This window comes from Excalfactoria chinensis, chromosome 14 (genome assembly GCF_039878825.1).
Source record: "Excalfactoria chinensis isolate bCotChi1 chromosome 14, bCotChi1.hap2, whole genome shotgun sequence".
In the NCBI taxonomy this organism is placed as follows: domain Eukaryota; kingdom Metazoa; phylum Chordata; class Aves; order Galliformes; family Phasianidae; genus Excalfactoria; species Excalfactoria chinensis.
Window position 1 is genome coordinate 6,184,887 of NC_092838.1, and position 10,969 is coordinate 6,195,855.

At 45.1% G+C, this 10,969-nt stretch overlaps 1 protein-coding gene across 2 annotated transcripts; it reads left to right on the forward strand.

Moving 5' to 3' along the window:
• The first annotated feature begins 1,338 nt into the window (after positions 1 to 1,338).
• Positions 1,339 to 10,095, forward strand: TVP23A (trans-golgi network vesicle protein 23 homolog A). Of its 2 annotated transcripts, XM_072348973.1 has the most exons (7): positions 1,339 to 1,676; positions 1,779 to 1,858; positions 6,098 to 6,242; positions 7,047 to 7,136; positions 8,036 to 8,161; positions 9,425 to 9,554; positions 9,955 to 10,095. In XM_072348973.1, the coding sequence occupies exons 1-7, from the start codon at positions 1,668 to 1,670 to the stop codon at positions 10,014 to 10,016; spliced, it is 642 nt and encodes a 213-aa protein (XP_072205074.1). In that variant the 5' UTR covers positions 1,339 to 1,667; the 3' UTR covers positions 10,017 to 10,095. The 2 variants fall into 2 exon arrangements, with proteins under 2 accessions (XP_072205074.1, XP_072205075.1); XM_072348974.1 differs by having other exon boundaries at positions 1,438 to 1,858.
• Positions 10,096 to 10,969: the final 874 nt, after the last annotated feature.

Below are 10,969 nucleotides of genomic sequence, written 5' to 3' on the forward strand. Positions count from 1 at the left end.
GCTGCACACCGCAGTCAGTGGTGTTGCACAGATTTTCTGTTGCACTCCCTTCTGTTCCCTGCCTTATGGTCAGTGGTGTCACTCTGAGTTAATGTACTTCACTGACCACTTCTAAACCTGAGGAAGTCATTTGTCCAGTGATTCCTCTAGTGACCAAGGATTCTTCCCAGCTTCTAAGTTACTTTAAAAGATGATAACCCAAACAGTACCTTCAATAATCACAGAATATATTTGGACATACCTTTAAAGAGAATATCAATAAAATCACTTGCATGGTGCAATGACAGTCATCTGTGGGATTAACTAACAGTTTGTCAGGAAAACAGGCAATCCCTGCAGTGAATTGCTGGGACGAGAACTGGAGGGATGGGAAAGTATAGAACCATTCATCCACTTCAGAATAAGAACAAACCAAACCATGGGTTCTGTTTCTTGTTTTCAGCTGCTACTACTGCAGTCAAACAGCAGTAACAGAGCAGTAAATCACATACCCAATACAACTGGCTAATCCTCACCTCTCCCACAGAAGTACCGTCCTTCCTGAAAAGGAACGTAGCATGCGGTATTCTCTTTGACCTCAGAATAAAAACTCAATGACTCAGACAACAGAGCAACACTATTGAGTTACTAAATTCAAACAATGCAGCTTGCTGGCAGAACTGTGCAGGGGGCTGGACTCCATCTCTAAAGGTCCCTTCCAACCCCAGCAGTTCTGTGATTCTGTGTGATGCATGAAAGAAGAGCTGATAGAGCAGCTTAGGTAACCAAGCTGGCAGACAGGGAGGCGAGACATTTGCTACTGCAGTTATGGAGCTGCTTCTGAGTTAGAAGTCAGCTCTGTTTAAGATCCATTTTTTATTACAATTCCGGGGCACTTACTGACACATTAGGAAGCGTTGATCACTTGTAAATATGTAACCTGTGTTAACTGTGAATCCTACTGACAACAGCTCTGCCGGATCTTTCAATACATGAGTTGCAGTATCAGAACTGTACCAACACCGGGGATTGCACAGAACTACTTTCCAATTAATGCTTTTTAAACATTTACCTGGGCAGCTTCTGGACTTCCACTGTTTCATTTGGATATCAGTCTGGAGGAGGTGGCTCCGGGCAGACCTTATGGCTTCCTACAACTCCTGCAAGGAGGCTGCGCTGAGGTGAGGGTTGGCCTCTGCTCTCACTGAAAGGATGAGAGGCGATGGCCTTACATTGCACCAGGGGAGGTTCAGGCTGGGTATTAAGAAAAAATTCTTCACTTCGTATCTACCTGACTGACCCACTTCTCAGTCAGTCTGTGTGCACTTTGGTTCCCCCTACCCATATTCAGAAGCCTTTCGCTGTGCCGCTGCCTTACAGCTGGACAACCAGCCTGCAGCTTCAACAAAAGCAGGAAAGCCTGAATCATCTTTAACTACAGCCTCTCGGTCAGGCTGTGGGGCTGCTCCACTTCCCTCGGGGGCGGCTGTGGGAGCGGAGGAGCCCCCCCGGCCCCGCGCTACCTCAGGGCGGCGCCCCCAGGCGCCGCCGCGCACCTCAGCGCGGGCACGGAGGCTCCGCCGCGCCTCAGCCCTGAGCGGGCCGCGCCCGGGACCGGCGGGATCCTTCTCCCTCTGACACCGCCGGGCGCTGGTAACAGCCACGCCCGGCAACCGAGCGGCCGCGACATGAAGCAGGTAGAGGCGCGGGCGGGCGGTGCGGGGCGGCGGGCTGTGGCGGCGGCGCGGCCTCCCCGCCCCTCGGTGCTGACGGGAGCGCTTTGGGGGTCTCCGCCGCAGGCGCTGGTGGACGACACCGAGGATGTGTCTCTGGACTTCGGCACCGAAGAGGAGCTGGCGCTGCGGAAAGCCAAAATCAGGTAACGGGGAGCGGAGCGGAGCGGGCCCCGCCCCACAGCAGGCGCTGCTCCCGCCGGGCCCCGGTGCCGCGTGGCGCTCGGGCCCCGTCCTGCGCGGGGGCGGCTGCAGGGAGGGCCGCGGGTGGCCGCAGGCCTCGAGCCACAGCCCCGCGTGCCCGCGGCCGGCCACCACAGCACCGCCACTGCGGCAGCGGTCTGCTTGGAGCTGAAGGATGCCCAGCCAAAGGCTGCGGCAGGATGAGGTGTATCGTAGCATCATAGAACGGCTGGGCTTGGAGGGGACCTTAAAAACCATCCGGCTCCAACCTCCTGCCGTGGAGAGTTGCCACTTGCCAGATCAGGCTGCCAGGCCCATGCAGTCATCTTCAGTTGATACTGCTCTCTCCCACCACGCCTCAGGTGACTGTAGTAGACTGCAACATTAGCACGTCTTATAGGCATAAATATACTAAAATAAGGGACATTAAGCCTGCACAGCTTATCTGAGGCAGACAAGCAGTCATGCAGCTTTACAGTACAATTGCACAACTTTGCTAGTGTCTGGTGGGACGTCTCAGCCCTTCCACTGCACTAGGCTTGCAGCAGTCCAGCTCCATGGTGAGCTGCCATGACACAGCATTAACATCCCCAGAAATGTTTTCAGTGTTTTCTACCTTAGCAGCACGTTGGAGGAAGGTTCATATTCTGTTTTGTATTGTGGTGTGGGCCTGAAGCACATGGCTTGAATGGAGGTGACTAAACTGGGAACTAAAACTTCCAAGTCTTGTATGTGGCAGACACAGCTTCACTGTGTTAAGCAGACTGGAGTCTGGTGGGAAGTGGAACTGTGCTGAAGTGCTTGTTTGGGGCCTGTGGCACCAGCACTGTACTGTGGAGCTTTGTGCTGCAGGATCATGCTCCCTGATAACCATACCACAGTGGGGTCACTTTGTTTAGATGCTGTTTCATTAAAGACTGTTCTTTCTTACCCTCATTAGGACAGTGCTAAAGGATAACCTCTTATTGAAATATTTGGTGCTGTAGAATACAGAAATGAAACTGCTCAGATTCTTCAGAAATAGAAAAACAAACTTCTATGTGAGCAGTTGTGCAAATGAGCCTGGAACCCTCCCATGAGCTGCAGAGCTTCATTGCCTGTAAGAGGTCATAATGACATATTCTGGTCATTTGCTTTTATTTAGTTTTATCCCACTTTCGTACATCTTGGACTCAATCAGAGTTTTCACAAGCCGTGACAAGTTGTGCATTCATGATTCTCCAGCATGTGTGCGAGTGCTCTTTAAAACCAAAAGGTGCACAGATAATGGTGCACTTGGCTGCTTCTGTTAGGAGGGATCACTTGCACAACCTTTGCAGTTCTGTGCAGTATCAAAACATTTGGTCAGGATCAAGCAGGAGCGTGTGCACACTTCTGTTACAAGTTGGCCAAGTAACACAAGATGATGGAGACAGAGGGTCTGGTTGTTCCAAATCTGCCCAAATACCTTGAAGTTGTGGACAGGAGGTGCAGAGTGGCGTGCAGAGCTGCAGTGGCAGATGGAGCAGGTGCCTGGGCAATGCTGGTTCAGTGGTACATTGTAGGGCTGACCCAGTTTGATCCTTTAATGCAGGATCCAACCAAATTCATAGGAGTTCATTCCTATCCTAATAGACATCATCCTTGCAAATGGAACAAAGTTATTAACGATATAATTCATTGGTAATAGTTTCATCTTAGGAGAAGTTAGTGAGCTTTTAAGGCCTACTTCCATTCCTACAAGAAATCGTGTCAGTTCATACAATTTCTTAATTGCTGTCATATTTCTGGGAGCTGTATTTAAAACAAAATGTATAAAGCACAATTGAAAATGTATTCACTGAGAGCTGTACAGCTTATGTCAAAAAGCAAGCAGAGGCTTTGCCTTCATGCCTGAACCGTTTTCTTTATCTCAGATTATTTGTTAAAGATTCTGTTCCTATATAGTAGAAGCTGTAAGCTTCATCTGGTGGCTGTGAATTAGGGAAATGCGTGCTTACTCTGCTAGATGAGGAAGCAAACAGTATGAACTGGATTTGTTTAGTTTCAGAATTTTATTTATTTATTAGCAACACGGAATCACTGAAGGGCCTGGGTTGGAAGGGACCTCAAGGATCATGAATCTCCACCCCCCATCACAGGCAGGGCCACCAGCCTCCACATTTCATACTAGACAGGGCTGCCCAGGGCCCAATCCGTCCTGGCCTTGAACACCTCCAGAGACAGGGGCCATCCACAGCCTCTCTGAGCAGCTGTTCCAGCTCCTCACCACCCTCTTGGTATAGAACTTCCCCCTTATACCCAACCTAAATCTGCCCTTTTCCAACTTAAAACCATTTCCCCTTGTCCTGCTGTTATCTGCCCTTTCTAAGAGTTGACTCCCCTCCTGTTTATAGGCTCCCTTTAGGTACTGTAAGGCTGCAATGAGGTCACCCCACAGCCTTCTCTTCTCGGGGCTGAACAAGGCCCAGCTCCCTCAGCTGCCTTCAGAGGGGAGGTGCTGCAGCCCCCGATCAGCATAAATATGTGCACATTTTCTGCGTCTGAAGGAGTCATGCAGAGATAACGTGCCAGTGCTGAGCAGTCTAACTCTTCCTCCCCTATGACCTGCAGATGTGTCTTTGGCCTGAGCAGCTATATCTTTATATCACTGTGAGGGGCTTGACTTTGTAGTTGCCATAAAAAGCATTTAGGGCTGTAACAAACCTTCTGCTCATGTACTGCTTGTCAGTAAACACCATACAAAATCCATCACCAGAACAGTACCAGTAATGCATCATAACACTTCCAAAACAAAGCATTAGAACTTCTCCAGGGTTCCCCTAGCATAACTAGAGCTGCCTGCCCTGACACTCTCCAGGGTTGCAGCCTACAAATAGCCTTTATTACTACCACATACTGTTTGTGCAGCTGAACTCTTACATCATGCTGAACAAGAAATACCAAGGCAGGATCTGCTTTTGGCAGCTCACGGTATTCCTTCCGCCTGTGTAAGAAAAAAACCCCTTTCATTTCACATGTCACATGTTTATCTGTAAGTCAGAAGCTTTTAGAAAGTTTGTGGTTAGTGTGGGCACAGCAGTGAACGTAGGCTTCAGCTGTGTGTCATTCTTGCTTGCATGGTTACTACAAGCATAATAATTATATAGTAGTTGGCTTCTACAATAAATAGGTACGGACTAATAATACTACAATAAAGGAATACATATAATAAGTACTATAACTTAAACTCCATTCAGATTTATGAAGATTTATAATATATATATGAAATTTTTAATTATACCTAGTAGAATAAGAAGGAAAATAGTCAGATAGTTAATGAAGGTCCGGGCCATACTATTAATTGCTTAAAGAGGTAGAGGAGCTTAATGAAACAATCACAGATGGAAATAAGCCGTGTTTTTTGGAAAACAGATTAATTCATTATAGTTCCAAGGGAGGAAGTTCCTCAGGTGGAATGGCTTGTAAGTATCTGCCATTTTGATCTTGCAGAAACACCTGTACAGAATTAGTTTTGCATATTACCCTGAAGATTAGACTGTGCACATTATAGCATTCCCCAAACCCGTGCCTTGCTGTACAGACCAACATTCAACTCTGTACAGTTGGTTCTTCTACTGAAATTTCCTTTGAGAAGGAGATTTTTTGGCCCCATTTCCTTTGAGAAGCACAGCACAGAGAGGCAGATACGTGAAATTAACGACCGTTCATTCAGAAGAATTGTAAACTTCCTAAATTGTACTCCCTCTGTAAAAGGAAGCGTTCACTTTCAGTTATTCCATATGAAGGTTCATTTTGTCTTATTCTATTTCACTTCAGTTCCATAGAGTTGCTGGTCTTGTTTCCAAAGCGCTTTAGAAAGACACAAGATCTGTCTCAATTCCTTTGTGCTCTGCGACACAGATGGAGGAGCTGGGAGTGCAGTGCTGAGTGCAGCCACTCACTGGATTCCTTCAGACAGCACCACGAAGCTCATGGCAGTGCAGGTTTTGTTCCACCTTTGAGGAAGCATTAATACACACAACTGCCACCTCTTAGCTGTAGTTTGGAGGTTGGTTACTGGAAGCATCACTACTTCGATCATTCATCAACATCTGAGATAACAGCTACAAACTGAGACGCCACTGTAGACCAGAAATAGTTCTTGTACTACACTGTCAGCACATACACTAACTTTCCTCCTTGTCCCATAACCTCCTAAGTGCTCTGTGTTGTTTTTCCAGGCACCCACTGGCCACCTTTTTCCACCTGTTTTTCCGAGTGAGTGCTATTATTACCTACTTGTTCTGTGACTGGTTCAGCAACAGCTTTGTTGCCTGTTTTGTCACTATTCTCCTTCTTCTATCCTTTGACTTTTGGTCAGTTAAGGTAAGATGACCCTGAACAGTAATTACCTTTGATAAAGTATCATCATAGTATCATAGTATCATGCGAGTTGGAAGGGACCTTAGAGATTGTATTGTTACGCCATTAACAAGTATATATACCATTAGTAAAAAGGGAAGATAAATACTGAAATGGAGACAGACATTGTGATCTGTTGATTTAATAAATGGGTCTAGCCTGTTTTATACAAGACTTTTACATATCATCATCATAGTATCATAGTATCATAGTATCGTGCGAGTTGGAAGGGACCTTAGAGATCATCGATATCTTAGTATCTGATGTGACTAACATGGTAGGAAAGTAGCCTTGCCACAGGCAGGTTTGTTTGTATGCTTTGTGTAGCCCTAGGACAAAAAAAAAAGAGATAGTTTTCATTAAGGATGGGAAAGAACCCAACAGATGTCTGTAGCTGCAGTGCTGTGCCTCACAGCGCTTGGGGAGCTGAGCCATGGCAGCAGCACCATAGTGATGGCCCAGGGGGTTGGTGGGGCCAGCCCAGAGTCCCCAGGGGTACAAATAAGAACAAAGTTTAAGTCCTAAGTGAAACGTAGGAAAAAAGTTACTATTATTGTGCTAACGATCAGATGAGGAGAATGGGTCTCTCCATTTCTATTAACTCATCTGTCCCTAGAGACTGTTGTGCACAAACTGACACAGCCTTTAGAAATACGTTTAGTATTTGCTAAGAAATCCCATTTTCAGACATGCTTGTCTTTATTTAAAATGCTTTCTGACAAATGAGTGATGCAGCTGCTTAATGCAAATAATTGTTTCTGTCACCAGAATGTGACAGGAAGACTCTTGGTTGGTTTACGTTGGTGGAACCAGATTGATGAAGATGGAAAAAGTCACTGGGTATTTGAAGCAAAAAGGGTAAGAATGGCAATAAAAGGCACATGACAAACAGAACACATGTGAAAAGCTTGTCATATCCATACCAATTAAAAAGAAGGAACAAATGTGAACAACTTACAGCGAATCCATCTTCCCATCGTTGTTTACAAAACAGAATTATCTTCAGGAAAGAATGATGTTGAAAGCAAGGCTGAATAGTTCAAATCCATTTCTTAAGAGTTAGTATCTTTTATTGATGCTTGTGGAATATGCTGGGCAGCAGCACCCAGACTATGGAGCATTCAAAAGGCCCATCAGTTGGCACCTGCCATTGGTGCTAGAGTCAAGGCTGCCAGTTCCACATTTGTTTGCTAACACTGTCCAACGCCCCGGCAGACAAGAGCTTGGTCAGATAACACTCAGGTGTTGTACAGCAGGTCACCTCTGTACAAAGCCAGCAGCGCACACAACTGAGGTGCTGAGCCCAATGGGAACTGTCCTGGAGATGCAGGCCAGCAGTGCCCTCTAGCAGCCCTGCATGCAGCTGGACCTGCAGGAATGCAGCAGGCTGTGTGGCTGCACACCAGTAAGAGGCTAACAGACGTCAGCCTTCTGCCTGTAATTTAAGTGAAACCTAGGATACAAGCAAGTGCAGCAAAGCAGAGAAGCTGGAAGAACTCCAGTATATCACGGTTTTGTGGAGCTGAGAAAGACAGCAAGAGCTTTCTTGGCACTTATATAAAATGAGTAAGTGCACTGCCTACTTCACTTACTGCAGTTTGTCAGTCAGCCTACAAGTCCAAAGTCAGCTCACCTTTGTGGGCTCAAGCCTTCAGAAACTTCTGGCAAATAGTTTGATTAATGTGAGGCTCTGTTGATTTGTTATTTTTTGTGGGGTTTGGTTTTGTGACTAAACATTCCAATAATTCCCTTTGTAGGTGCCTACAATAGCTGCCTCAACTGAAGCTGAAGCTCGGATCTTTTGGCTTGGCCTCATTATCTGCCCTGTAATTTGGACAGTGTTTTTTTTCAGCACCTTGTTTTCCCTGAAGCTGAAATGGCTGGTAAGTCTGGGGTCGCTGAATGGACGGCAGCTGACAAGCAGGGTTAGCTGAGGGAAAACCCAGAGCTGCAGTTTTGCAAAAATCTTTGGATCAAGATCTCTAACACTACACAAATCCCAATAAGAACCTGAAATCAGAGTTTTCTGCAGCGAAGCCCCGAGCTCAGAATGGAACTTGTAGCCTGGCTTTCCTGTTATCAGCTGTCAGCAATTTCACCTATCTCAAGTAGGGCATCCTCAAAGGTTAGCAAAATTATTGCTTCACTTTTAATTACATAAGCTTACTTTTCCCCAGTGCTATGTACCCCATACACTATATTATCCTAACAGACTTTAGGAAGTCTTCATGTTTTCCCCTGCAAAGTTTCCTGTTGTCTGCATAATCACCATAGAACACATTTTGTTAAGTTCCTTTGCTATGTATGATTTTGCTGTTGATTTTTAAGAGATAAAGTACCTTGCTTACATACTGCTACATAACAAACAATATCTGAGATTACATTTTATTACTTAATGGAACGGGAAATTCATCAACGGCTATGAGTTGATTGCAAATAATTAACTGCTTTATAGAGGCTCAGATGGCATCACTAAAGAAACAATAGTTAAAATTAAACCAGCAGTCGTTCTCCACCCTGTTTTGAAAGCCAAATTGTCTGCTGACTGAAGAGGCAGCTGGGGAAGGAAGCCAAGCGAGCAGTGAAGATGCACTTTGCTCATACTTGGGGAAGCCAAGTTCCACAAACGAAAATGCTTCCAGGAAACAAAGTTTCTCTGAGCCTGTAAGCGCCACCAACGGTTCCTCTTTATTTTTACTGCCTGCTAACGATGGATACTGATTTGTATCTGTTGGTGCTCTTTGCAGACTGCAAGTTGCGGGGATCTGGGTCTACAGTGAGGCATGTGTCAGCAAATGTAGCTGCAGGCTTGCTGTGTACCTCAAATCTTCATTTTAGATACAAGCTGGGCTTAGAAGTGAAATGATTACAGAATCAGTTGGATAGATGCTGCTTTTGTTTGAATAGGAGCTTAAGTATTTCAAGATGCACAATGAGCTGAGCCAGAAAATGAGAACGCTTTTTAAAAACATCATTTCTTACAGAAAGGGATTACTGCATCCTTATTAAATACATCTCTTTTGAGGTTATTCCTTATGAGAAACAATATTCCTTTCTTATAATATATATATGCGTGTACTTTCAATGCATGCAGTCTACATATAGGGCAGTGTATTCATCTCTGCTAAACTCCTATTTGTCTGCAGGCTCTTGTCATAGCTGGTATCTCCCTTCAGACCGCTAATTTATATGGATACATCCACTGCAAATTAGGGGGACAAAAAAGCATCAGCAAGATCACATCGAGGTTTTTTGTCACAGCAGATGTTGCCAAGAGTAAGTATTAAGTTGGTCTGCCTGCAGCAGCCCATGAAGTATCAGTTGCTGACCTGTCTCATTCTGTTGGCTTTGGCTTCTTCCAGCTACTGGTTCCTAATGTATCTTCTGGCAGGGCTGTTGTGATTCTGCAGCATGTCCATCTTGTGAGCTCCCACTGCGGGGTCGTACCCAAAGTCACCTGGCTCTGTATTCAGGAGCTGGCTGAAGCTTCAGAGCTGAGCAGCTTCTAAACCCCATGATGAATTTTCTGCACTGAATCCTCAGTACGATGCTTTCTGAGCTAGCATAACACACAGGCACTGCTCAAAGATACCTTAAACCCCCAGGTTTCCAACAGCCTCTTCCCTGCATATATTAGATAATGCTAACAACCACCTGCCATGTCTTCACTCAACAGGACAGAGCAGGGGGATTTCAGAAGACCGCATTGAAGAACAAGGGAAGACACGGACCAGATAATCATTTAAGGAAAACTGAAAGGATGAGCAGTAGGAATACTTATTTATTAAAGCTGTTTTTCATATGGAATTGAAGTAAAGCTCTCCTAGAATCGTCTGCATGAAATCATGACTATCATTTCTGTTTAAGTCTCCTAAAACCCTCTCAATCTACTTCAAAATAACACTTCCCCCAAAAGGCAGTTTGCTCGTGGTTGTGCAGAACATCAAAAAGCAGACACTGACTTGAGAAAAGCCTGCAAACTAACCTGGAACTGCTGGACCGAGCAGCAGAATGCAGCCAGAAGACAATCATTTGTTTCATTTTGAGCTAAAACCAATAAAGTGAAAGTACCTTTTCCTCCTGTACACAACACAGATCTCCCAAGTCTTTGATTCCTCGGTAAAAAGAAGAGGAATTAAAATTGTAAAAGGGCAGCTTGGTTAGGGACTATTATTATTTTAAAGGTGCTCAGGCTTAAGATCCAGCACAAGGAAACAGAACAGTGTCATGCAGCCACAGTTCTGTTGAAGGAATCAAAACCCATTAATCCGATTCTGATTGGTGTAGTAAATAAAATTCGGTACATGTACTGTTAACCATAAGCTGCCAAACCTCGTTGTTTCAAAACCAGTGCCAGGTGTGAGGAAAGGACATCACTTTGCACATTCTGCTCTAGAGATTGATCTCTTCCACTGCTCATCCCACAGCAGAAGGCAGGAAAGAGCACTGCACGTGCATGTGAGAGTTCACATGGAATGTCCCAATGCCAGTGCAACATAGTTTACATTCATCTCTGTGAATAAGATTTTACCCATTTACGTCTTCAAACACCAACTTCATATTCAGGATATCAGTATGGTGACAGTGGATGCAAATTGCAACATTCATTTATTTTATTTCATTAACTTCATGGCAAGCTCTGAGACCAGCTGTGAATTTCAGTAATGTTGCTTAATCTTTATGGAAAAAAA

Coding starts and splice junctions, on each gene's coding strand:
- TVP23A (XM_072348974.1), top strand. CDS start 1,668: ATGAAGCAGGTAGAGGCGCGGGCGGGCGGTGCGGGGCGGCGGGCTGTG. Junction 1,859..6,097: donor CTGCGGAAAGCCAAAATCAG/GTAACGGGGAGC, acceptor TTGTTTTTCCAG/GCACCCACTGGCCACCTTTT. Junction 9,555..9,954: donor CACAGCAGATGTTGCCAAGA/GTAAGTATTAAG, acceptor TTCACTCAACAG/GACAGAGCAGGGGGATTTCA.